The 27,804-nt window shown below is 45.9% G+C and overlaps 1 protein-coding gene across 28 annotated transcripts in view; it reads left to right on the top strand.

Annotated features, from left to right (window-relative positions):
• The window catches only part of RBFOX1 (RNA binding fox-1 homolog 1), a 2,169,222-nt gene that overhangs the window by 1,548,982 nt on the left and 592,436 nt on the right, over window positions 1-27,804 (top strand). For all 28 annotated transcript variants that reach the window (XM_081089185.1, XM_081089163.1, XM_081089189.1 and 25 more), the window contains one exon: window positions 18,246-18,287. In XM_081089185.1, the coding sequence (XP_080945311.1) occupies window positions 18,246-18,287 (42 nt within the window). The remainder of the gene's footprint in view (window positions 1-18,245; window positions 18,288-27,804) is intronic.

Genomic DNA, 27,804 nt, shown 5'->3' with positions numbered 1-27,804 from the left:
CACTTGCTGAGAAAGGAAGGTGGTTGTGCTACCTACTCCCCTCTCCTGTGCACCTCTCGCACCTCAGGGAGCTCCAAACACCCTCCTCCCAAAAAGACCGAGTGTTTCCTGAGGGCGGGAGCGATGTCTCATTATCTCCCTGGCACACAGCGGACGCCCATAAGTATTCAATTAATAAACAAGGAAATGAATGGAGAGGATGAGTCATCGCCGTGGGTAAGTCCACCACACCTCTTTTACTTCGTCAGTATTATGTAACTGTGCCAGAAAATGCTCAGGGCTGTTCAGATATGAGCTTATAGGAGCCTAATACAAACCCTATTGGTCAGACACCCTTAATGCCCCCTTTTTTCAGATGGGATGATAGAGATGCAGATGGGTTAAGTCACTTGCCCAAGGTCAGACAAGTAGCAGGAGCGGGGTCAGGATTCAAACCCAGGCAGTCAGTCTGGCTACAGGGTTTGTGCTCTAAATCTCTCCATTTGACTCCCCTCCTCCTTAGTCTTCCTCGCCTCTACCAAGACTAATGTACTTAGATAAACTCGACCAGGGAACAAGCAGGCATAGAATGTAATCCCTCAAGCCTTGCTTTCAGAATTTAACTTTCAGAAGACATGGCAAGGAAGGTGTCCAGATGGAAGAAGAATAGACAAATTATTTGATTCTCCAGGAAAATGGATACATTTCTTTTCCTTTGCCTCTGTAACATACAGACCACATGTTTTGTGTGTTAAAGAAGCAGAAAAAGAAAAGAAAAAAAAAAGGAAGGGAGGGAGGAAAGAAGGAAGAAAGGAAAGAGGAGGAAGAAGAGAAAGAAAAAAGGAAAAGAGGGAGGAGGCAGGAAAGAGGGAGGAGGGAGGGAGGGAAGGAGGAAGGAAGGAAGGAAGGAAGGAAAGAAGGAAGGAAGGAAGGAAGGAAGGAAGGAAGGAAGGAAGGGAGGGAGAGAGGGAGGGAGGGAGAAGCTACCTGCTTTATTTAATCTCCAGCACTGAAATGGTGTTCGAAACCCTGAGAAACATGGTTTCTCACCGCCTGTTGCTTGGCACAGTCTTACTGCCTAGAAGCCTGCAGAAATATTGGAAGTCAAGATCCAATATAATAATTGGCTTACAGATTTGAAGAAGGATAGACAGACTTTTCCATTTCCAAGATTCATTAGTCCAGCTCTCCCTCTAATAGACAGGGCTGGCTCTGGGTGTAAGCCATTTTCTAATCAAATTGGCACACCATCCCTGCTCTGACCGGTGTAAATGGATTGCTGCAGAATTGCTCTCCCTCCGCGTGGGGCTGGAGCTGGATGTGGTGGGATTTTCTCACTGATGCTTGATCATCCTGAGCTCTTCGTTAAAAAAAAAAAAACTCAACCAAACGTCATTGCGATTTCTAGTTGTAAAATACTTTTAAACATTGTTTATAGGCTTTTGCACTTCCTTTGAAATGTGAACCATCTCTGAATTATCATAGGATTTGAGCTACCTAGAAAACCTAATAGGAAGGAGTATGGAGCTTGGAGATGTGAATAATGGGACCCTTGGAATCACTAGAAGTTTATGATCAACAAAGAAAACAGAGTGGCAGAAGGCTAAGAGAGGGAGCTGGCATCAGTCACATGCTGGGGATCCCAGCTCTATGCGTTCGCTGTGAGTTTGTGGGAAAGGTTATAATCTAAGCCTCGGTTTCCTTAAATGACCACACAAGGAAGCATATGTTTGCAAGCCCAGTCTTTAAATGAACTTCACTGTGGGTTATTAATGATGCCAAAGTGAAACAGAAAAAGCTAAAAACAAAATCTGATCCAAACGAGCCAGAAAGAGATCGGCAGGCTGTTTGGGGACAATAGTAGGAAGGTGACCCATCGCGTAGAGGAAATAGAACTCTCCATTGCTTCTTTTACTGTTGTCTCCTTCGTCAAGAAAAACGCTCTTCATCCGGGACGGAATGCCCATTGATAGGGGGATGGAGTCAGCACTGGCAAAACAAACTTAGTAGAGTGTTAGCCATAAAGACACCTAAGTAGTTTACCTACACTAATGTCTCAAAACAATTTAGTAACTTAGACACAGATCATTAAATGCCATTGAGAATGTGTGACAAAAGGCAAAGGGGTATGAGATTGGAAATGGGAAAATATCAGACATCGCAGTGATTTCAAAGCAGGTAGAGGAAGGCTGGTGGACCCTAAAAACTGCAGGTTCGATCATCACATAACTGCCATCCAGTTGTGAAAAGCATGGTCTGTGGGCTTATTAAAGAGGAAGGGATGTGCATCAATTCCTTTAGAATAATCCAGACCCAGTACACGTCATTCCTTCTCATTGGAAGGGTAGGTTTGGAAAATGTGATAGACACACTACATGCAAATGTAAAGGACACCTTTGTTGGACACATATGTAATCCCTTTGAGGCAAGGCGGAGGGTGATGGGATAGATATTCAGAAAATTAGGAGGAAAGGTAATGTTATTGGTGCCAAAGGGTTATGATGAGCAGATTGGTCCATAACGCCTGGTGGATGGGATTTGAGGTACTCCAGTGAGCTTTGGTCTCAGGTCTTCACTGGTCGCATTTTTGCAAAGGTCTAGATGAAGGCAGAGAGATAACAAATTATGCCGAACTCACTGGCTTAAAACAATAGAAATGTATCCTCTCACAGATCTGGAAGCCAGAGTCCAAAGTGAAAGTGACAGAAGGCCCTAAGGGAGGATCCCTCCTTGCCTCTTGAGCCTTTGGTAGCTCCTGGCATTCCTTGGCTTGTGGCAGCACCACTGCAATCTCTGCCTCTGTTGACACATGGCCTTCTTCCCTGTGCCTCTGTGTGTGTCCTTTTCTGTCTCTTAGATGGACACTCACATCAAATCTAGGAACCACCCTAGGTCCACTATGACCTCCTCTCTATCCTTACCTTAATTACCACTGCAGAGACCCTATTTCCAAATAGGGCAGGGGTGGGCAAACTTTTTGACTCGAGGGCCACAATGGGTTCTTAAACTGGACCGGAGGGCCAGAACAAAAGCATGGATGGAGTGTTTGTGTGAACTAATATAAATTCAAAGTAAACATCATTACATAAAAGGGTACGGTCTTTTTTTTTCAATAGTTTTATTCATTTCAAACGAGCCGGATCCGGCCCGCGGGCCGTAGTTTGCCCACGGCTGAAATAGGGTCACATCCTAAGGTTCCAGATGCACACGGACTTGTGGGGAATGCTATTCCACACAGTTCAGGAACTTGTGGGGTGACGTACGGTCAAATGATTGATTAAGTGGCATATTTCGGAGTTGAACTCACCTCTGCCCAATGTCCCACTCCACATTCTTCCTTTTTCTCAGAGGAGATGATCAGGTCAGGGAAAGGACCGACACCCTTGTCCTCTGACGAAGTGTGGGTCTTCTGGAAGAGAACATACTGGAGGCAGGGGATGGTGTGGGTGGAGCAGAGTATGCCCCAGAAGAGGAGCCATTGGCTGGCTGGTCTAGGGTGGGAGGAGGCTGGCATGGAGGCTGGCTGTAGCGCTGTAGGCAGGGCGGTGCCATGGGCGGTAAAGTGGGTGGAGAGGACGGGACAGCAGGTGTGCTACAAGGACAGAATGTGGCTGCCACGCTGATGGCAGAGAGGCAGGGAGACCTGGTGGGTAAGAGAATGGACCCTACGCCTCACTGCCAGGCCTCTGATGCCTGTAACACCATTTCCTTGCCTGGCCGGCTTGGGCAGGTTGCTTAGCCTCTCCGACCCCCAAACCAGGGCTAAAAGTGGGCACAGCCTCCTGGGGCAGAGCGGACTCACTGTGAGGAGCTGATGCACGGGAGCTTTTCCTTCAGGGCCTCTCACCAAGGCGGTGCTGAATAAATGCTGGGTCTTCCCTTTTCTTAAAGGCCCGACTTCTCCCAACAGCATCCCGGGTTTTACCTGCTGCCGGGAGAACACAGGCAGTCCATGTCCCAGCTGGCCAGTTTGCCTGCCTGACACCCGCGGAACCCCACCGCCCCATCGGCGGTGACCTGCGATTCATCTCCTCCTCATTAGTGTAATTACAGAGGCTGTCCTCCCCCAGCCGGCCTGCCCATGGCTGCTGAGGAAGGTTTCCGCCCAGCTGACCGGACAGCCGTCCTCATTATTGAAGGCCCTCATTACGGAGGTTACCATGGCGTCCCGGCTTTGCTCAACTCCAGGGAGGAAACCCCGTCTCCTCTGCGTGCACTCCAGTCCTCGGAGGCTGCGGGCAAGCGAGGACGGCCATGATGTCGCCTCCCCTTGTGCCCCTTAGAATGGGGTGGTTTGACTATTTTTTAATCAGTGCTATTTTTTAAATAAATAAAATATTGAAACTCACAGTCAGAAGCAAATTATGAACTGGCCGCTCCTGACTGGGGACATCTACCCATCTAGAGCTTATTCAACACATCAGACATGCTAGCAGCGGTTCTCAACCTGTGGGTCGCGACCCCTTTGGCGGTCGAACGACCCTTTCACAGGGGTCGCCTAAGACCATCCTGCATATCATTTATTTACATTACGATTCATAACAGTAGCAACATTACAGTTATGAAGTAACAACGAAAATAATTTTATGGTTGGGTCACAAGATGAGGAACTGTATTTAAAGGGCCAGAAGGTTGAGAACCACTGTCTAGGGCAGTGATGGCGAACCTATGACACACGTGTCAGAGGTGACACGCAAACTCATTTTTTTGGTTGATTTTTCTTTGTTAAATGGCATTTAAATATATAAAATAAATATCAAAAATATAAATCTTTGTTTTACTATGGTTGCAAATATCAAAAAATTTCTATATATGACACAGCACCAGAGTTAAGTTAGGGTTTTCCAAAATGCTGACACGCCGAGCTCAAAAGTTTCGCCATCACTGGTCTAGGGGAACTTATTTCTCACATTTTCCTGCCCCATCTCCCTGAATCCTCCGTGGGGCTAGAGACGACATCTCTAATAATCCCCACGCACCGACTGTCCATTGTGACCCTGGCCTGCCCTTGAATTTCAGAGCCATTTTGCTGGTGGCGCCAGGTTTTCCTTTCATCCTCGTGGAGGGACCCCAGCAGGACTATAGGAACTAAAAATGCGCTGACATCTCCAGGTGCCCCTTGCAGACCCTGCCCCTTGCAGACCCTGCCCTAAGCAGACCCTGCCCTAAGCTGCCCCTCCCTTGCCAAGTCTCATTGCTATGGCGACAGCCTATCTCCACCTTTGGGGAAGGAGGCTCGTCCTGGTCGTGGAGGCCTGCCTGCTTCCACGGGGAGAGAATGGGAATCGGGAGGAATAACTTGAAGTGCCCAGCATTCAGTCAGCAGGGAGCCTCACACCTCCTGTGCACAGATGACACCCACCCTGTGTTCAAGGTGAGGCAGCGACACCTGCCCTCCCCTCCTGCCTTGGTGAGAAGCACTTAAGGGAAGTGCACTTAGCAGGTTCTGGGAGCACTGTGGCTCTGTTGAACATGGGGCTCACAGCGAGGGACCCTCACCCTCGCTCTTCCCTGCAAACCTGCACACAATGGGAGATGAAACGGTACCTTTCTTTACGCCAACTCTAACAGGAAGACACGGTACTGTATCATGGGGGGTGCGATGCTGAGACACAGAATGGCTCCATACGGAAGGATTTAACATACCTATAGGGGGGAAAAGCAGATGAGGAAGGGAGTTTAGAATGAGGCTTGGGACAGTGTTGCACAATAGGAGGATGTTGTGTCAGACGGGCAATGGAAACGCTGTCTCTCCAGTGAACAGATGAGGGGCCATGGCCAGGGACGGGGAGACACAGTGGATGAGGAAGCTTTGGATTCAGGGCTTGAGTCCTGGCTCAGCTTTGTTTTAACTCTGGGTGTATGATTTAGCCTTGCTATACCTCAGTTCTCTCATCCATGAAATGGGATAATAATGATGAGAATACCTACCACCTAAGGCAGTGCATATGGGACGAAGAAGGCAGAAAACGAGGTTATGCCTGGAAGGGAGGAGAGGGGCTGAGGTTGGAAATGATCACCGTGCTAGGGGTCAGGGGTGTGTATGAGGGATGCTGAACTCTCTGCTTCTCCTCCCCTTTATTGTTGGGTTCCAGGACCATGAGACTGTGACCACCTCTAGGGCATGTCAGTGAGATGGAAGGAAGCAGGGAGGGAGGGATGAGGCTGCATGGAGAGGTCCCCCAGCAGCCCTTCCCACGCCTGAAGACGCAGGCCTTAGAGGGACCCCCTTCCTGGGGGATGAAAGTGCAGAGATGCTCCTGAGTCACAGCTAGGTGCCTGAACTCAGCACTTCTCTAGGTTTAGTGTGCATAGGAACCACTGGAGTCTTGGAGAACGCAAATTCTGATTGGTTGTTCTGGAGGGAGGCGGCTGTGATGCTGAATTTCTAATAGCTGCCTCTGTGGACCTCACTCTGAGTATCAAGGTTCTCACAGGACACTCCCGCGGAAACTGCACCTGGGATTCTGCACAACCTTTCCCACCGTTGCCCATTCAACTGCGGAGCTGGCCCATTTATCCTCCTTAAAGGGCCCGACTGCTCCTGGTGATTACCCCTCATGATGCTGATTACGGTATACACTTGAACGGGATGAAATGCACCCCATCGAACGCACGGCGCACAAAAAGAATATTTATTTGAATATTAAGTACAGATAAGACTTCCCCTGGGATTATTTCAGAGCACATTTGCAGAATTTAATTGCAAGGTTTCCCCACTCAGGTTCATTCGGAACGCTACTTGTGAAAATATTTTGTTTCCGAAGGTAAAGCTCTCCTCTGTTGGTTTATTATTATTATTATTATTTTAAATCTGAAGAGCTCTCTGAGCTCAGTCATTACTTCCAATGTCTAATTAATACGGATGATGACAAAGCAAACAGCCGGATGACCTAGATTCTCCTTTTAAAATTGCCTGCAATTTACATGAACGCCTCCTCATTGGCTTGGAACTTCTGTGCACCTAGCTCTTCCAGTAAAGATTCTTTAAGTTTAGGGTTTGAAGAGCTCATTTTTCACGAAGCATATGTCTTCCAGCACTCCTTCCATTAAGCTTTCCAGGAAGAGGGCGCAGGGAGACACACACACACACACACACACACACACACACACACACACACACACCAAGCAACAATAACAACCACCACCCAGGCAACCCTTTCAGACAACTGAACTGGAAAATTAGAAAATGAATACTCCTCAAGCTTCCGCAGCTACAGGCTTGTTCCATTCCTTAAATGATGACATTTTGTAAAGTCACAGAAATCAGGAATGGAACAGCCCGCTTACAGCTAGGTAAAGATTGCTGCAGACTCAGAAGGCAGATGCTTGGAGAGCCAGCTGGGAGGTTCCCTTAGGTCCCTAGTTCCTTGTTTGGAAAATTGGTCTGATTTCTCGTTTATGATAGTACAGTGGTGGCCACATGTTTTATTTCTGTTGACATACTCTGCGACTTGTAGGTGCGCCACAAAAGTTCCCAAATCATCAGCCAGTTTTCAAAACCTTGGTTCTCTCCACAGTGGCATTTTCCACCCAACACCGGAGCACACAGCTGGGCAGGCCCAGCCCACTGTCAGCGAATGAAAGGAACAGGCAACAGCAAATAGATTTTGGATTATATTTACTTCCTTGCATTTGAAAAGGCACTTGCGTAGTGTTTTCTGCAAGACAGGAATTCTTCTAACCGCTTTGCAAATATTAACCCATTCAAACCCTGGGAGGAGACTTTGAGGTGCACAGGCAGGCTCAGGTGAGGAATTGGTCCCAGTCCCAAAGCTGCTAAGTAGCAGAGTTGAGATTAAAACCCTGAAAGTGTGGCTTTGGGGGTTTGTCCCCTATGCACTGCATTTAGGGTGCAGTCTATCAACTAAAACAGTCAGAGTTCTTGGCCTGTGTGTCATTGCTGGATCTATTTAATGGGGATGCAGGTTATAAAATATTCAGCTTCTGATAAAATTATCATTAGGGCTTTGCAACATCTAACCAGAGGGGGGGGAAAGGTCCAGTTAAAACATCCTAATTTGTAAGTGTCTTGAGAACATATATTCCATTTGAGCAGGTAGAGACAGGTGGTATAGAAATCACCTACTGGGCCCTCCCTACTCTTTCCATCTGGGGATGTGGAGAGGGGGATGATGGGAAAATCCTAGTTGAGATCCCATGCTATATAATCACAGTTCCCTGACTATGGGGTAATGATGGTCCCAGGAGACTGGCACAGGGAAGCATGCCAAATACTTCAGTTCCTCAGGTCATTTTAGTGAGTGTTACTCAAAATTTCTTAGACTAAGCAAGGGGTTTGAGGGGATTGGGGGGCACAGTTATAACCCTTGATTATGAAGGAAAGGGATGGGGATTACCTCTACTCTTGAAACAAGAATAAACCACCTTCCTAATAACCACAATTGTGTTCTGCCTCCCTCCTCTGCCTCGGTTCACAAAATACCTTATTAAATCTGGAGAATAAAAATGCGCCTGGGGTAATGGTTTATTATTAGAATAAATAATAGGCAATATGGGCTCTCCACCTTGCAAGTTATCAGATGCAAAGACATTTTGTGGTTTTACTTGTAAAGGTGTATACATGTGGCGGACCAGCCTGGCTCTCTGTGGCCGGGGGATGCCCTTTCACTTCAAGACCAGCATCCAGACTGAAATTAACAACTCCCGGAGCCTGCAGGCATCCTTGCAGGCAGCAGATGGATGCAGGGGGATGCTGGCCAGGGGCTGCCAGGGGCTACCACCTCTTGCTTGGTGTTTGTCTGTCTCATCCATCTGCCCTGACAGCTTTGTCCCAGACCCGGGGGATTTGTTCTGTCACTATAATGGGGTATTTAAAAGGTGGGTGCATGTAAGAGTAAGTGCAAAAAGCATTCCCTCCAAAGAAAACAGCACTTTAAAACTTGTTACTTGAGACTTGCTCCAGGTCTGCAGGCATCCTGACCCCTGACATCCCTTTAATCAGATAACCAACACTTGAGTCTCCCCAGTGACTTACACACGGAACAGTGACTCTCTTGTTATAAGTACCAGAATCATCAAACAATGCGGTTTTCTAAGGAACAGCAGAAGTGCTCACAAAGTGCTGTGTAGTGCATAGGATACACCATACCACAGGTAATTTCAGTGCTAAAAATACTAAGTATTTTGAGATTTTAGGACATGCTGCATAAATGATCCCCAAGCACTATTAGCCATCAATTCAATATGTTAGGGCTTTTTTTTTGGGGGGGGGGATTTCTCTTTTCAACTTTACATATAACAACAAACCCTTGTTTTTCTGATTAGCATTTAGCCTTGCCAAGCCCTTTCTCCCTGCCCCTCCACCCCCTGCCCCGCCCCCGAGGCTCGCCTCCAAAGCTGGCACCTTCACAAAATCAGACAAGATTTCAGAAGCAGAATTTGGTTCTCCCCAAGGTTAAAATAAAAATGCCAGGGGAGAGTTGTGTGGATTCTCCCAAGTCCTTCTCAGAAGCATTTTCTCCATGTATACAACAGGAGCCAGAACCGACTTAATTAATCATGGCTCACTTGACTCATTGTTGTGACTTTTTGTTTTCATTTTTTCAATTGATTATTCCTCACTTCCTTTCTTGAATCCTAAGCACTTGCTACTGTCACACACTTATTTCCTCCCTTATTCCAAAAAGGAACAAAAGCCACAAGCGAGGAGATGGACCTGTATTTGCTTCTCTGGCATAAATGATCCTGTCTTCTTGGAATCAGGGAACGCACCTCATTGTAGGATACATCTGGAAAAAGCAATGGGTTTCATTACACCACTAGAGGCCCCGTGCACGAAATTCAAGCACTGGGGGAAAGGGGTCCCTCAGCCCAGCCTGTGCCATCTCCCAGTCCAGGACCTCTCGGGGGATGTCCACCTGCTGGCTTAGGACCGATTGCCCCAGGGATCAGGCCTAAGCCAGCAATCAGACATCCCTCTCACAATCCGGGGCTCTTGCAGTCCAGGACCCCTTGCTCCTTACCACCTGCCTGTAGCAGAGGTGGGAGAAGCTTCCGCCACCACAGCTGCACTCACCAGCCGTGAGCCTGGCTTCTAGCTGAGCAGCACTCCCCCTGTAGGAGCACACTGACCACCAGGGGGCAGCTCCTGGATTGATCATCTGCCCCCTGGTGGTCAGTGTGCATCATAGCAACCGGTCATTCTGGTCATTCCGCCCTAATGGTTGCTTAGGCTTTTATTATATAGATGTGACAGATTGCATTATATTCAGGGACTTTAAGTCTTCATAAACTCAGATCTCTAATAAGCATTTCATGAACCCAGAAGTAGGGTGGGCAGCTCAACCTTTCTCTTTATTTTAGGTTTACTTTTCTACTGAAGAGATCCACACTAAAATGCATACCATCTCTGAAAAACTGGAGTTGAACTTTTTTCAATACAACTGCCCTGCATTCTGCTGGGTGGAGTTATTTATAAACCCCATTAAGTGAGCAACTTCTATGTGCCAACCTGGGCCTGAGTTTGATGTTCTACAATGTCTCATTTAATCATTATAATAAATGTATAACTCAACTTTTACAATTATATTATTAGGCTGCCATTCATTTGAATTTACAAAAGCAGGCCATGTTCCCTGCAAGAAATTGAAATAAGGTAACTGAACCCCAGAATAAACTTGAGGAGCCAGCATCACTGCCCCTTCATCCCCATTCTTGCTCACATCCCCAGGACAGAAATTTTGTGCTTTTGTTTTTAGTTTGGTGTTTATCATCTCAGATGTTTTCCATGTCAAAGTGGATCTTTCTATGTGTGTGTGTATATGTATAGTTTTTAAAACAAAAATCAGATTGCATTTTAAAATCAGTTCAGTTTGCTTTGTTTTATTCATTCTATCATGAACACCATTCCATATCAGTAAACCTCTGAGGAATGCATAGCATTCCACAGTATAGATCAAGGACTGGCAAATTCTTACCAGAGGTCAATTCCAGCCCATTGACTGCCACAAATAAAGCTTTATTGAAACAAGGCCATTTATATGTATGTATGTTTGTATGTTCATTGTTTCTGTTTTCATTTAATATTTTATTGATTTTTTACAGAGAGGAAGGGAGAAGGATAGAGAGCTAGAAACATCAATGAGAGAGAAGCATCGATCAGCTGCCTCCTCCAGGACCCCCACTGGGAATCGAGCCCACAACCCAGGCATATGCCCTCGGCTGGAATCGAACCTGGGACTCTTCAGTCTGCAGGCCAATGCTCCATCCACTGAGCCAAACCGGTTAGGGTTTTTTCTGTTTTCTTGTTTCAGTGGGTTGAGTAGCTGTAGCAGAGGGACTCTATGGCTCCCAAAGCCAAAAAAAGGCACTATCTGGCTCTTTATAGAAAAAAGTGTGCCCACCCCTGTTATAAATGAATCACAATGTTTTCAACCTTTTCATTTCTGATGGGCATTGACATCCTTCCCTGTCCCAGGTCTGTACTGTGAGAAGCACCGCCTTCCTTCCCATTCCTCCCCACATTCTGCTACACAGACTCTGAGCAGGGGAAATGCTGAACTAAAGGAAACACCCATTCTGTGTTGTGAAAGCTGCCACCAGCCTCCAACAGGTGGTCCTCCCCCTCCCCCCCCCAACAGGTTTGGCCTTGTGCTCCTTCTGAATACCCCATCCCGACTCTCACATTAAATGTAATAACAGTTTCTAGGAGTTGTTGAATTATTTAACATACTTTGCTTAGTACTTAAACAGGCTTTCTTATTTTGTGCTCACAGCACAATTAGACAGTAGGTAGGCACCATGCTAAACACATGCAAACAGAGACATTGTGAGCAGGGAGATCATAGACTGTGGCTAATGTTACCAGGTGATGGGCCAGGATTGGACTCAGGCAGTCTGATTCCTGAGCCTCCAGTCCCCACTGGGGAGAAAACTCAACCGGCAAAAGGGCCGATTGGTTGTTCTCAGAGACATCAAATTTGGTGGAAAGGTTCCCAATTTAAACTCAGTCTAAACCCACTCAAACAACACAAAACAAGTGTGGAGATCCAGCATTTACCAACCCAGACAACACAGTCCTCTCGTGTTGTGTAGGAGAGAACCACAAATGTGTAAGCAGCATCCAGTCAGGGCAAAGCAGCAGAAGAACATCGGCTACAGGTGAATGAGGCGCAGGCCGGGGCTTGGGGTGGGTCACGATGTGGTTATCTGTGCTTTTGGTTGGGTTCCTTGACACGGGAAGCTGTGTGCTAGTGATTCAGAGGTGGACTCAAGTCAAGCCGTCTAGATGACAATTCCCTCTCCAATATTTCCTCCCTTTGGGACATCAGGAAGCGTTTGAATCATCCAGTGCCTCAGTTTCCCCATCTGTCAAAAGGATACTACCTACTCACGGAAGTGGTGAGCATCAACTGAGGTCTTTCTAAAAAGTGTGCAATGTGTTTTCTGGCACGTCGTAAACATTGGGTACATTGTTTATGTGACATTTATTATGCTTAAAATAATTAAAATAATTTTTGCATAGTTAAAATTGAGCAAAACGTAAAGGTGTCATAATATGAATGCACTTCCCTTAACCATCCCCCGCCCCCAATCCAGTGCACTCCCTTGCTTTGCCCTCCCTTTGACTGTGTTGTTTACAATATCACCTTCCCAGATCCTTGGGTAGGTCACCCCCCCCCACTCTCATTCACCCAGAAAGGGCGAAATCAAGGGGCCCCTCTCCTGGCTGACCCCTCCTCCCACTAGGCCTCACACTGCAGGCTGGGTTGGCACCTCTTCTGTGGGTCCTCCTGGTATTCTGTGTTTTTTCTTTCTATCATACTGAGAACCCTGCATTACAGTCTTTATTTTATGCATCTCCATCCCCCTCTCTTTGAGATGATTTTTAGGAAATGCACAATGTCTCTGCATTTTATATCTGCATCCCCTTCCGTTAGCACAGTGCTAGTCACAAAGTAGGAGCTCAGAGTCCACATGTCCAGTGTGTATTAATCCTGAAATGGATAAAGAAAAGGCGGATTATAGTGCTCACCCTAGGTACTTTGAAGTGTGGATTGATAGGAGAATGCCATATTATTTCAAAAAAATGTATAATGGTTATGAAAATGCAGAACTTGAGAAATGTACACAAGTGCCCATTGATTTGATTAATTGAGTTTTATGCTGCTAGACTGCTTTGTTGGTTTTCTTCTGAATGATTCACAACTGTCCTCAAAACTGGAATTTCCAATGTTATATGATTACAAACCAGAAAAGATGCATACTTATCCCACCATATTGAATTACTTGGCACTTCCATAATTCACTGGGACTCTCACTTTCCCCTCTCTCCTTGAAAGCTTCCCCCTACATTTTTTTTCTAGATACATGTCCTAAAAGACAAAACAAACATAAAACATTAATACCTTTTTAAGCTCTCAGAGGCAAGGTTGCTGTCCCTCCGCGTGCCATGGGCACAGCTTAAATTTTCCTTGTAGCAAATGTCCACCGTATCATAACCGTTGATTCACTCATCATTTCCCCACTTAGACAATGAACTCCAGAAGCCCTCTTTACTATTATATTCTCAGTGCATAGAACAGTATCTGACATTCAGAAGGTGCATCATACACCCTCACACAGGCACACACATGCACACACACATATGTATTTGTTGTTGAATATATGAAAGAATGAATGGATGGACAAAATAAATGGTTTCCAAACATTGTTTTAATCTCTAGGAAAAAAAAAAAAAGCCGAGTAAGATTCAGTCCTTTCCCTTGCAGATCTAGTCTGATGTGTGGGAGGGGAAATCAGACAGGTAATAGGGAAGGACTGATAAGAGAGAGCTCAAAGTCAGGAGCAGATGAAAAAGGCTGAGTCTGGGAAAGAGTCTTCGGCCTGTTGGCTACATGAAGATAGGAGGTGGGGGAAGATGAATCCCCGCTATTAAATATCCCGTTCAACCAGGAAAGCAAAGGGTCTCCTGCTGAAGTTTATTGCTTCAGTTCCTAACCTTTCATAAGTGCTTACTTGGCAGCCCTATCGAGAGTGGTATTTGATTCTCTGGGAGCATCTTAAAGGAGCAGCATCAGACCTCCCACTTTCCCTTTTTTCATTTAGGCTATAAAAACATGGGCTTGTGTATAACTGCCATGGGAAAAAAAATATATATATCTCATGTTAGTTCCAAATGAAATGACATTTAGTAAAGTGTACATATTCGCCATGTTCCAGGGCTCCTTTTAAAGCGTGTGCAGAAGGGCCTTTCTTCATAGCAAAGGATATGGAGCAGCAGGTGTCTTTTTCTCTCTGAACCTCTCCCAGGTGCTTAAGGGGAAATGTTTGCAGGAGCCTCAGTAGGTCTAGCAATCACTTAGCGAGCCCCCGGAGCATTAGTGCATCTTACAGGTACGGTTGTGCATCTTACAAAGACAGACTCATGATGGAACTCTCCATCTTGCACAACTGGCTGCTTGCTGGGTGGGGATCACTAGTTGAAGAGGAAGGGGTCGCTGGTCACCTTACTGGGAAGGGTGTGTTACTGAGGTAATGCAGGTGAGGTGCTACTAGGCAGCAAGTGGAGTGTGGTAATGATGATATCCAATTCACAAAGAATTTATGGCATTGGACAGATACATGACCCGAAAGGAGAAGCCAGATATTATTGCGAGAATATAGGCCAAACAATATGGGATTCTGTGTAGGATTACAACACACATAGTACTTAACTTCCATCAATCTACATAGGACACACAATGCACTATACAGATGATGTATTATAGAATTGTACACCCAAAACACCCATATAATTTTATGAGCCAATGTCACCCCAATAAATTTGATAAAAATAAAAGAAATAAAAACTCATAAAAACTCCAACAAACAAACCAAACCCACGAATGTCCACTATAAAGATGACTCAGATGGCCTTTTTTTTTTTTATCTTCAAATCCCATTTTTGCTAATCAGCTTTATTTGTAGGACAACATAGCTATTTCCATGGCTACCGTTGAATTTTGCAATCGATAGACTTTGAAATAGGAACATTATAAGATGGCTTCACTGCACATGGTTTAGGGCAGAAGTTTACCTGTTTCTTTAAATGTTATTGTGCTCAATAAGTCTGACAGCCCTTGTGATTTTCAAAGACAGATGTTAAATATATTAATCCTGTTATTACATAAAGCATTTTATTTATGTAATGAACATGAGAGCTATTACTATCACAGTATCATTTTAAAACAGCTATATTTCTGCAAGGCACCAATATTAAAATATTTTCCAATTATAAATGCCCTGTGTGACATAAAGGATACTTTTGAAACTACAGAAAAGCATTAAGAAAGCAATATTGCCCCCCCCCCCAACTCTTTAATTGAATCTCCCGTTAAGTTTCATATTTTACAATTAGAAACATGAACCATTTTGAGTTAATTATTGTATTAAGTGTGAGGTTGAGGTCAAGGTGTGTGGTTTTGTTTATTTTCTGCATACAAACATCCAGTTACTCAACATCATTTGTTTTGGGTATATCACTTTTTAAAAAGATGTTTATTGATTTTAGAGAGGAAAGGAGAGGGATAGAGAGATAGAAACATCAGTGATAAGAGAGGATCACTGATCAGCTGCCTCCTGAATGCCCCCTACTGGGAATCAAGCCTGGGCATGTGCCCTGACTGGGAATCAAACCTGGGGTGCTTTAGCCACTGAGCAATACCAGCCAGGGCTCACTTTCTGTATTTTTTAAGCGGTTTCTCTAGGGCGGTGGTGAGCAAACTGCGGCTCATGAGCCACATGCAGCTCTGGCGCCTTGAGTGTGGCCATGAAGTTTCAGTCGCACTGTATGTTTTTATTTTTTATCTTTGGGCCTCAGCAGTGCTCTGAGCAGCCCAGTTCTCATGCTCTGCGCTCTCTGTTTGATTACATGTGACTCAGGGCTGAGTGTGGAGTTCACAGAAGCTCTACACTGGGTCATTTGCCCAAACTCTTCCCTCTCCAAGGTCCTCAAAACATCGTTGCTTTCCCAAGACTCTGCTTTTCTGTCTGTTACCCAGAAAGCTGGTGCATTTCCCCTGCTCACGTGCTTCTGCAACTGGGCCAAGTGGGCAGAGGGCAGAGAGAGAGACCGAAGGGAGTTTGCCCACCTCCCGGGTCCACAGAGGAGGATCTCCCCCTCAGGGCCTGGTGAGTGGCTCTGTATGTGGATGCCAGGAGGTCCTGGGAGGGGAGGGGTGGTTTGGATCTTGTCTGGTGGGACTTTGAATCCTGGTCTTCTTCCTCAGTCCACCTGCTGCTGGGGGCTCTTCACAGACCTCAGGTGGCTGCTCCCTGCCGCCCATCCAGGATTCATCGTTGCTCTGAGTGGGAGAGGCGGGGTGAGGTGTGCTCATCCCATGGTACCCAGAATCAGAACCTCATCGCCCACTTTGTTTGTATTATTGTGGGGAAAGAAACAGAGAATGAAATGTACCACTCTCGCCAGTTGAAACTGTACAATATAGGGGTGTTAAATACATTTATAATATTGTGCAAGCATCCCTGCCTAGATTGAGAGCTCTTCCATCATCCCCAATGGAAACTCCAAACCCAGGAAGTAGTCTCTCCATGTTTCTCCCCGCCTGCCTCCCCCCAAATCCCACGGCAACCACTTATCTGTATGGATTTGCCCTGCTTCACTTTCTAACAGTTTGCAGAAATAGAATTAGCATATCATGAAGTCACCTATTTCAAATGTATAATCCAGTGTGTGTGTGTGTGTGTGTGTGGTACATTTACAGAACTGTACTCATTTATTTTTTTAATATTTTGATATATTTCCTCCCAGTCTTTTTCGCTTGTTCTTTCTTCCTCTCTTTTATGATCTGTTTGAATTGTATTTATAAAATAAAACAGGAATCATAACATCTGTGCACCTTTGTTGCTTCTTTAAAATAACAAGCTAAATAGTGCCTTTTGAGTATATTTCAAAGCCATGGTTCCCAATGCTGCGCTTGATGCCACCAAATCAGTACGCTGTCATTGATGGCCAGTACTCCCATTTCTATACTGTCGTACTTACAATGCTTTTTTTTTTTCCCCCTAAGTAATGCTGTGGGGAACTGCCATGTAAAGAAACACGTGTTGTGTATCCTTGCTTATGTTCTTGGGAGCTGTTCTGGAAGGTGATCTTTCTGGGTTCAAGGGCACATGGAAGAACACTGGCTTATAGACTGGGGGCTCTGGCACATCCTCAGTAAAGATTCCTGGTTTTGTTTTTGTTTGAAAGATGGTAAAACAAAAAGAAACGTTCCTTCCAAAATATATAAAATATACATCAGAAGTCAGTTCCAAGACCTTCTTATCCTTTAGTAAAAGTTTCAAACACTTGCAATATACTGTCAGGTGCTCAGAGTCAGGGGTGGCTTCGTCAGTTAAGAAAATACCAGAAACACACAGAACACACTGTTCATGCAGCCCCGAGATTTAGTTCAGCCTCACTGTTTGAGTGGACGGCAGAGTCCGCAGTCCCCACAGAGGCAGCGTGCCCATATGCTCCCACTTGCTTTGTCATCCCCACTCCACATATGCTGTCGCTGGCACAAGCAACAGCCCACCCACTCCTCTCACTCACACACATTCTCCTGTTGGAACAATCAATTACATGGTCACCCCAGAGAAGCCTTTTAGATTTGTAGAAGCAGGCTTTGGTGGGGCAAGGATAAGCGATGCATGGTGTGGATATCCCACATTCTCTTCTTTGAGCGGAGGGAAGATATCACCGATCGATCAGGCTCTTTCTGGTATGAGCACTGAGCTCAGAATCATCCCCAATGCAGTCCCATGGGGGCTTATTACCATGTGTTTAGAACTGGAGCGTAAAATGTAACCCAGTTGCCAAGACAGGTAGGTGACACTACTGGCCCTTAACATCCGAGAAGACACTGTGTGACGCCCAGTGACTATTCCCAACCACCTTGAACGGGCCTCAGGGAAGGATGCCTGAACCTGGTAGACAGGGCAAGGTGGAGTGGGGGAGGGGGAGGGGGAGCATGCCAAGAGGGAGCCTTTGCCCCGGCCAGCTTTCGCCTTGGACCACTTTCCTCATGCCCTCCAAGACCGGCTCCTCCTAATTGTTTCTGGATCACACAATCGAAACGCCAACTGAAGCTTACAGAAAAAAAAAAAAAAATAGTTCTAATGAAAAATGTAAATAGGCAATTAATTAATCCTGGGTTTGCTTTAAGCCGAGTGATTAGAAGCAACTTCCTTTTTCCCTTTCATGTTGTTTTCATGCAGAACCTTCTGATTTCCACCCCCTCTTTTCCTTTTCTTTGTAGGTTTCAAGGCAGCAGATGAATTGTGACAGAGAGCAGCTAAGGGTAGGTGCACCTGCGTGTGAACACTTCCTGCTTTCCGTTTCTGTGTGATAAGCAAAAATGTCCTTGTCTCTCCCAAGACACGGGGTTCTAAAGAGTGGGCTCCGTCCGCAGCCTGGTAGCGTTGAAAATATTTATCCCAGCTAATTTGGTATTGATTGGGCTGGTAAATACAGTATATCTCCTTTTGAAGTGCCATTATAGCAGATATGGATTTTTTGATTTAGATTCCGCAATAAATACTTCTCTTCTCGAATTCGTTTGACATCATTGTACTCGTTTTATGTACAACAGGAGGCCTAAGTCATAACAAAGGTCAAAAGGATGTCTTGCTGCCTTCTAACGTGACTACCAGGCTGTGTGCAGACTGGCTAAAAGGCCTCCTCGCTGTGACCTGGGGTGGGTGAGCCCCTCAGATGTCAAGGGCATGTTCTAGGGGAATGCATCTCCCCCAGAGACTGTTTAGTTTTGTGGCATTTGTGCATAAAGGAGAAAGAGACAGATTTTAAAGCGTCATATGTGATTTACCTTCTTGAAAATGAAGCTCTCTCAGAGCTCAGATATGCTAGATGCAAAGAGAGAATGGTTGGTTTCTAGATGGAGCTGGGGGACACCGGTCTGCTTCCATGGGTTGTGTTGATGGCCTTCATGGCACAGGTGCGGTCTATCAAGAAATATCAGGATGGGAGATCCCCATTTGTGTGTGTTTGTAAATGCATTCATGGTTTGGATGGATGAGCTCGAAGTCATAATTAGCCCAGCTTTCACGTCACTGATGGTTGTTGGCAGTTTGTACTGGACCACAGGCCTCATGGTCCTGTCTCCACATTATTATGAACACGAGGGGGATCTGCTGTTTTTAAAACGATAGCAGTGTGGTGTGGGGTCGGGGGAACCATTGTGCTCAAAGGGATCCAGCACATGAGGACAATGTGCTCAATAACCCTAACATCACTGGCACTTTCCTGGGCACTCACTCAGTGCCTGTCTTGAGATGACAATGGCTCCTAGTAGCGTTGTTTCCATCCACAGTTGCTATCGGTGTCAGGTCTGTGAGATCCTTCCATCTAACAAACATCACAAACCCCAGAATCCAGTGGCACGGAGCTGAGAAAGTGACGTGAGGATTTTTTCCTTTGATGCATATTTTTTTACATGGTCCCCCAGCATGGTCCTCTTTAGTAACCTCTCATCTCCCGCCATGTCCCACCTGTGCCTACATCAGCTATGACGCCTTCATGAAGCAGCCTGCACGATGGGTTAAGCTTTCCCGATCTCTTTCCCCTGCTGTCTGAATCACTGGTTCTTCCTAGTAAATAATGTATCCCCACTTCAGCTTTCTCTTCCTGTTTGAATGGGGACGGTGGCCAGAACTAGGTCAAGAGGATGTGTGCTTCGTCTCCAGGAGTCCCTACTACATTTGGCGACATTAAGATCATTTCAAAATCTCTATTACAAATGAGACTGGGCTGGCACATCCCAGACAGGGAGGCAGGGAAGGGCTTGAGTCCGGTTTGAGGGGATTATTATTTTGCACTGATGAGGACATTGTCAACAGGGCTGTGGTTTAGGAGTGAGAACAGAGCCCTTCCCATGATGTGAAATAAATTCAAGTGGTGGTTCCATCTAACGGGTCATATAGTTTAGTGCAAAGGGTGACTCTCAATGCCCCGTACAAGCCCATCCCTGAGAGCAAGAAGTGGTGTTCTGTCTGTGTTGCTGTGGCAGGCTTTTTCATTTTTTTTAAACATATTAAACTAATTTATGTTTTGAATGAATAGATGACACACTTAAATAAAAGGAATACAGATGTGTGTGGTTCACATGTAACCGATACCTAAGGGGGTGTAGTGAGGGTTTCCCTTTCCACTCACTCGATCCTCCATCTGCAGTCCCTTCCTGGGAGACAGCAATGTCCTAATGCATTGCCTATCCCTTGACACCTATGCCTCATCTGTGGGTATTTTCTTTTTTTAAAAAAAATAAATGTTTTTATTGACTTCGGAGAGGAGAGGAGAGGGGGAGAGAGATAGAAACATCAATGATGAGAGAGAATCATTGATCGGCTGCCTCCTGCACACCACCAACCGGGGAACCAGCCTGAAACCCTGGCATGTGCCCTGACCCAGAATGGAACCATGATCTCATGGTTCATAAGTCCACGCTCAACCCCTGAGCCACACCAGCGGGGCTATGGATATGTTCTCTGTTCCATCCTTCCCTGTTCTTCTATCTCTCTCTTTGACTTCCTGCCTTTCTTCTCTCCCTTTTTTTCTTCCTGTATTCTGCGTATACTCAGCCCCTCTTCTAGCTGAAAAAAAGCAAACAAACTCTCTTGATCAATGTGATGTTTTTTAAGGAGACATTTTTTTGGAGGTTGCAGATTGAAAGAAATTTAGTTCTGATCTGAAATGCTAATATGTGGCCACCTCAATAAAATGCATTTTCCTTAATATCATTATATTTTTCTTAGAAAGAGAGACACTGGGAGAACAGTGGGTATCTGTTTAGTTGCCCATATCATTGAAGGGCGTCTGCCGGCCACACTTCTTAAAACATGTGTTAAATACAGCAATCACACCGCATTTCCTGATTTGTCTACAATATGATTGGACCATGGTCATGTTGCCAAGCTTATATTCCTCCCTTCGTACATTCTTTCAGGTTGTCAGAATTTAAGTGGGTATTTGTAAAAGGCATCCCTTTTTCTTGGCCTTCTGGGAACAGAAAAGGATGCAGAAAGATGCAACTGCTCCTGCATCTTTTGTGCAGGTGGACACTGCATAGGGATTGGCAAAGCCAAGACCTGCTCCTACTGCTCTCCTTTCTTTTTCTCCTTTACTTGGTCCAATTTTTTCACAAATTCAAAATTAATTTTTTCCCAAATGGACATTTCTTCTATTATAACATCTAAAACTGGATTTTTCTGATTAATTAATTTTCAGGAAGTACAAAGTTAAAGACAGTCAAACTGTGCTGTTTTTTTTGTTTGTTTGTTTTTAACTGCAGGACTTCTCAGAGCCTTTAATGTGCAAAAGTGAAATGCAGAGAGATGGCTCTAATGCACAATTTCCTGCAAACTCATCTGATCACAAAACACTTTTTTGCATCCAGAGCATTCTCTGAGAAATACTCTTGAAAATTTTATCAGTTTTTTTTTTTTTTCCAGTTAGGATGATATAGTCTGCAAGTTATGGAAAAGCTAAGTGTTATATAAGAGATAAAAGCATTTCATCACCTCCCACGGCCAAGTTGATTTTGGGAAGTCTTGGTAGCCAGGCCGAGGTTTGGAATCTTTGTGCTTCTCCTGGCCTTTCTTTCCTTCTTCCCAGAGGAAGAAGCTTCATGTGCTCACATGACAACACTCTCAGCAGGAGGGATACGGCAGAGGAGGTTTTCCTCATAGTTCTTGTGTGTTGTTGGAGAAAAGTCATTCCCAGAAACCTTCTCTGCAGATGTTTTCCTAGATTTCATTGGCCAAAATGTATGCTAATCATTCCCACAGACTGGGGATCTCAGTGATTGGCCACAGCAGCCATATTTTATTTCCAGGGACAGGCACACTGTCACCTGAACCAAACCAGGACTTGCTGAAACAGGAGGAAGAGGAGAATGTATGTGGTGGAGTTACCCAATAGAGAGCGACAGAAGCATCCGCATGGGCCCTCTACGTCACTCATGGTGTTGGTTTCCTGCCAACGCTTTTACGTGGTCCCTCCATCCCGAATGCATGACTGTGGGGACCCCAAATAAAGCCTCAGCAAGTGTCTGGACTCTGCTTGTGAATTTGCAGTAGATATTTTCTCTGCTAATTTTCTGTCTCACAGATCCCATCCGCCAGTCCTCACTGACACTTTACCCAGCTTCGCTCTCTCTGTGTGTGTTTCTCCTCTTGCTCTTTGGAGGCATCCTAGATGCTGTCTTTGCTAGTTTCCTCTCTGCCTCCCGGATAGACAGCAGGCAGGAAGCACCTCACGGCAGACCCCAGCTCAGCCCCAGAGAGGCTGTCCGGGAGCTTCCTAGACCCTACCCTTCCCAAGAGAAGGGCATCAGCCAGTTACTCCTAACAATGATTCACCTGTCTCAGAAGGCTGTTGGGATTGCTCATGACCTCAATAAGCAAAGTAGAGAACAACAACAACAACAAAAAAAACTTGAACATTTGTTCATCTTGAGTTTACTCAGTCTGTAGTAGACTGAGCCGGTTCTGAGCTTGCCTTGAAATTGTAACTGGATTCCATTAAAGAGATGGTCCACAGAGCTCACCGTGAAATCTGTCCATGAAGTGCCTCTGATTCCATGGGTTGCGTTGACCAGTGGGTCCCAAGATCTCCGCTGACAGGTGGGGGCAGTGCTAGTTGTACAGTTGCCATGGCCCAACCGTCAACATTGACCTCTTTGGCATCCGGAACTGACAACTGGACAAATAAACAAGTAAGAAAGAAATGGCATGGCCTCCGTAGCCCTTGTCTCCCTCGGCAACCTACCAATTGGAAAGATGGTGTACTTCTAGGGCAGGGACCAAAGGACCACTCTTGTTAGCATTCCTGTAGAATGTTTGGTTGCAAAAGGACCTCGTGCTGAGAGTACCAGATGTTTTGGGGGCTGTTTAGCAGCTTTGGTCAGAACACTGCTATTACTCAGCAGGCAAAGACTTGGCTCTCTGGTGGGTTAGAATCGGTTCCTGGATCACAGTTCTCATCAACACTGTGGCCAATGGATCCCTTGGGAGGCAGCATAGTATGAGGGGCAGTTAGAGGTGGTCAGGAACTCTGGTATAGACTCGGGTTCCTGTCTTAGTTCTAATGCTACCTAGTTTCGCAACGCTTCACATGCCAATGTTCAAAATGGGGACATTTTTCTCAGAGGACTGTTGATTGGATGAAATGACTTACAGAGAGCACTTCTAAAGACACGTGTGCTCCTAACAGAGGGGAGAGGCATGAGAGAGCCACTGGGGAGAATGCCACAGGGACAACTGAAAACAGGCAGGCAGGGCGGATGGCCCCCACCCAACTCCCCACACTGAAAAGCAGTTTCCAAAGCAGGTTCTGTAGTTGGTGGGGGTGGTGTGCTCAGGGAAAAAACACACCCGCCTCTCCCTTAGTGAAGCCAATACGAAGGACTGATTCGGGCTAGCCTAAGCAGAAAAGGCAGCATGCACCAGGCCTCCCAGGCAGTCAGACTCAGAGAGCTGTCAGACACAGGCACTTCTTCCTCATCCCCGTCTTTATTTCTCCTTGTGAGGCCACTCAGGATTCATTCTCTTGAGAAAGGCTCTCTTTACATTTCTGTGCACACGCCCCCTTCCAGCTCCTAAGATTCATGCTGTGTCAGTCCCGCAGGGGCAAGACTAACTGTTGGTGCATCCTGATTACAGATTCCCGGGCAAGGATCCGATGGGCCCAGCTGGGGTCAGTGGTTTGCTCTGGTCCAGTCAGCTGGGCTCAGGGAAACAATTTAAATAAACCTAGTTGCCCAGGGCCAACTATTGAGAGAGAACTCAATTATCAGGCAAAAATCCATTGCCAGTAAATATCCCCAAGGATGCCCCTGTACCCTCCAAACCTGAGTGCAGAGCTGAGCAAAGGATCATGGGAAATGGGTGTGGTACACCAACGTGTAGCTCAGCATTTCCCGAAGTGGTAAGACACTGACCCTGTGGTACTCACAGCTTTTAGGAGGTAAACATCAAGTCATGAAGAAAGGGTGAATCAATTGGAAGGTTATTTATTCCCTTTCCAGTTCTTTCCTAATTTTTTTTTTTTTATATCTATGGGAAGCAAGTTTAAAGTAAAGTCCCTTTAACAAGTCTCTAAGAATTTCTAAGCTCTCTTTTTAGCCAAATGGGAGTGTGCCTGGGGCTTAGAGCCTGCAGCAGCCAAAACATCTAACTTCACTTTAGAAACATTGTTTGCGAAGTGCAGTAGTGAAGAAGAAGGGGCCGGGGGCTAGGCCTCCTGAGATAAAATCTAGATTCTGCAATTGTCCTTGTGCCTGTTACTTCAACCCTCTGTGTCTCAATATCCCCTATGTTTAATGCAGATAATAATCGCAAGTATTTCAATAGTTGTGTGTGTATGCATATGTGAACCAAGATTGAAATAATGTGTATGAGGTTGTTAGAACAGCATCTGGTGTAGAAAAGGTTTTTTAGCCGAAGCCGGTTTGGCTCAGTGGATGGAGCGTCGGCCTGCGGACTGAAGGGTCCCAGGTTTGATTCCGGTCAAGGGCATGTACCTGGGTTTTGGGCACATCCCCAGTAGGAGGTGTGCAGGAGGCAGCTGATCCATGTTTCTCTTTCATTGATGTTTCTAACTCTCTATCTCTCTCCCTTCCTCTTTGTAACATATCAATAAAATATATTTTAAAAAATGAGTTGCTTTAAAGATAAGTATTAACTTCATAATGTTACAGATCGCCCGCAGTTATGACAGAAATCCAGACACTGTAATGCAAATGACAGAAGTTTGAGAAACACTGAAACTCTGGTGCGGGCGTGTGAAAGATGTTGCAGAGCAGATCTGCATTATCAATATTTAATTTGCCAGTTAGAAATGAGTTTCTCATTTCTGCTAGATACAAGAGTGATGTGGATTGCAGAATGCAAATGCTAATGATCTTCTTGGCTTAAACCCATTGCCTTCATCCAGACATCAGATAATGAAACTTTCCAGCTGCCTTGGAAGTGAGCTCTCAGAATTGGAGATACCTTTCCCTGCCTCTTATCCCCCCACCTTTCTACTGCCCAACACTTTCCTGATGCTCTTAGGACAGCAGGGAAAGAAATGTAAGTGCCCAGTCTTTGTCCAGACCTTACATGTTGTATGGACCACAGTTTCAGGCTGTAGGAGTTCCTGCCAGAGTCGTTTTTTAATTTTTTTTTTTTTATTGATTTTAGAGAGAAAGGAAGGGAGAGGGAGAGAGAGATACAAACATCACACCGATGAGAGTGAAACATTGATCAGCTGCCTCCTGCATGCCCCTTACTAGGGGCTGAACCTGCAACCAGGACCTGTGCCCTTCCTGGGAATCAAACAGGCGACCTCTTGGTTTGTGGGACTAGGCTCAATCCACTGAGCAACACCAGCCAGGCCCTGCCATAGTTTTGGTCAGGAACCATATGCTAGTCACTGTGCTAGGTAGCTGAGATATATTGGTACATGGTCCCTGTTCTCCTCTACCAGTGGTTCTCAACCTTGGCTGCACATTAGAATCACCTGGGAATCTTTTTAAAATCCTGATTTCTGGGCCTCTTGCTCCGGAAATTCTGTTTCTTTGTTATGGGGTGGGGCCACAACATTAGTAACAAAGAAACAGAATTTACGGAGGATGAAGCCCAGAAATCAGGATTTTTAAAAGATTCCCAGGTGATTCTAATGTGCAGCCAAGGTTGAGAACCACTGTCCTATACCTTAGCCGGTGGTCGGCAAACCGCAGCTAGTGGAGAAAGTGCGCACCTGTCAAATAACCATGAGAAAACTCTACACGTGAAACTGATAAATATATTAAATGAGAGATGCTTTGTGTAAGGTTGTGGATGGAAGAAGTTTACCTAATCAGCCTCCACTTAGCACATTTACCAGATTAACACATACTGCTCAGTCCTTTTATAAAACATTGACAGATGCCCATGGCATCCTGGGAAGTGGCTGCTTTGTAGCCTTACCTTTGCCTTCACTCCTTGAGGGGCCTGCTTGCCAAGAGTTGGTGGCATGCATTCCCAGACCTGCCCCTGCCAGCTGCACTTGTTGTTATAATTACATTATTTAGTGGAATATTATGGAAACTGATGAAAAATGAGCTCAGTGAGAATGAGAGCTGTTTCTATGAAAACTAAGTTAATGCTTTGGAAACATCTTATGAAAGCAAGTCTTAAATATTATTTTGATGAATTGTGAGTGAGAGGACTGTAAAATGTTAGTGGAAAAATAAACCCTCAGAAACCTTGGAAGAGGGGTAGTCTGCAGGAGAACCCTTTCAGATAGAACTTGAAATGCTTACTCCACTTCAAATAAAACCAGAACTATCCCATCGGTATGGCTCAGTGGTTGAACATCAAACTATGAACCAGGAGGTCTCATGTTTGATTCCTGGTCAGGGCACATGTCTGGGTTGGGGGCTCCATCCCCAGTAGTGGGTGTGCAGGAGGCAGCTGATCAATGATTCTCTCTCATCATTGATGTTTCTATCTCTCTTTCCCTCTCTCTTCCTCTCTGAAATCAATAAAAATAAATAAACAAACAAATCCTATCTAATAATAGACAAACATGGTAATTAACCATACCTCTGACACACTTCCCATTGACTAATCAGAGAAATATGCAAATTAACTGCCAACCAAGATGGCTGCTGGCAGCCAGGCAGCTGAAGTGAAGAGGAGGCTTGCTTGCTCCAGTGATGGAGGAAGCCAAGGTTCCCCTCCTGTCGCCGCTCAGCTCTGAGCTGCACTCTAAGCAACTATGTTGCAATTATAGAAGCTAAGCAATCCCCAGAAACCTGCTTTCAGCCAGCCGGGCCTCAGAGCTGGAGTTGCAAGAGTTTTTCAATTATAGAAGCTAAACAAAGCCCAGATACCTGCTTTCAGCAGCTGAAGTCTCAGAGCTGGAGCCAAGCCTCAGAGCTAAAGCTGGCTCTCAGCTCCAGTGACAGCCATAGAAGGTAAATAAATCCCAGAATTTTTTTTTAAAAAAAAAGAAAGTAAAAAAGGAGAGGTTGGGGGCTTCAGTCACCCACCAGCCTGAAAACGGCCCTCAGCCCCTCACCCAGACTGGCCAGGCACCCCAGTGGGGACCCCCACCCTGAAGGGGGTGTGACCAGCCGCAAACAGCCATCATCCCCTCATCCAGGCTGTCCAGGCACCCCAGTGGGGACCCCCACCCTGAAGGGGGTGTGACCAGCTGCAAACAGCCATCATCCCCTCACCCAGACTGGCCAGGAACCCCAGTGGGGACCCCCACCCTGAAGGGGGTGTGACCAGCTGCAAACAGCCATCATCCCCTCATCCAGGCTGGCCAGGCACCCAAGCGGGACTCCCACCCTGATCCGGGACACCCTTCAGGGCAAACCAGCTGGCCCCCACCTATGCACCAGGCCTCTATCCTATATAGTAACAGGGTAATATGCAAACTGACCCTAACAGCAGAAGTACTGGGAATGACTGGTCACTATGACACACACTGACTACCAGGGGGCAGATGCTCAATGCAGGAGCTGCCCTCTGGTGGTCAGGGCTCTCTCACATGGGAGGAGCTCTGCTCAGCCACAAGCCAGGCTGATGGCTGCCAGTACAGCGGTGGTGGTGGGAGCCTCTTCTGCCTCCTCAGCAGTGCTAAGGATGTCCAACTGCAGTTTAGGCCTGCTCCCCACTGGCAAGTGGACATCCCCTGAGGGCTGCCAGGCTGCCAGAGGGATGTCTGATTGCCATCTTAGGCCCAATCCCCTGGGAAGCAGGCCTAAGCCAGCAGGTGGTCATCTCCTGAGGGGTCCCAGACTGTGAGAGGGCACAGGCCAGGCTGAG

The sequence above is a fragment of the Myotis nattereri genome (assembly GCF_964212035.1).
Source record: "Myotis nattereri genome assembly, chromosome: 4".
Classification (NCBI taxonomy): Eukaryota; Metazoa; Chordata; class Mammalia; order Chiroptera; family Vespertilionidae; genus Myotis; species Myotis nattereri.
Note: the sequence above shows the minus strand (reverse complement) of the source record. Positions and strands in the feature narration are given on the sequence as shown.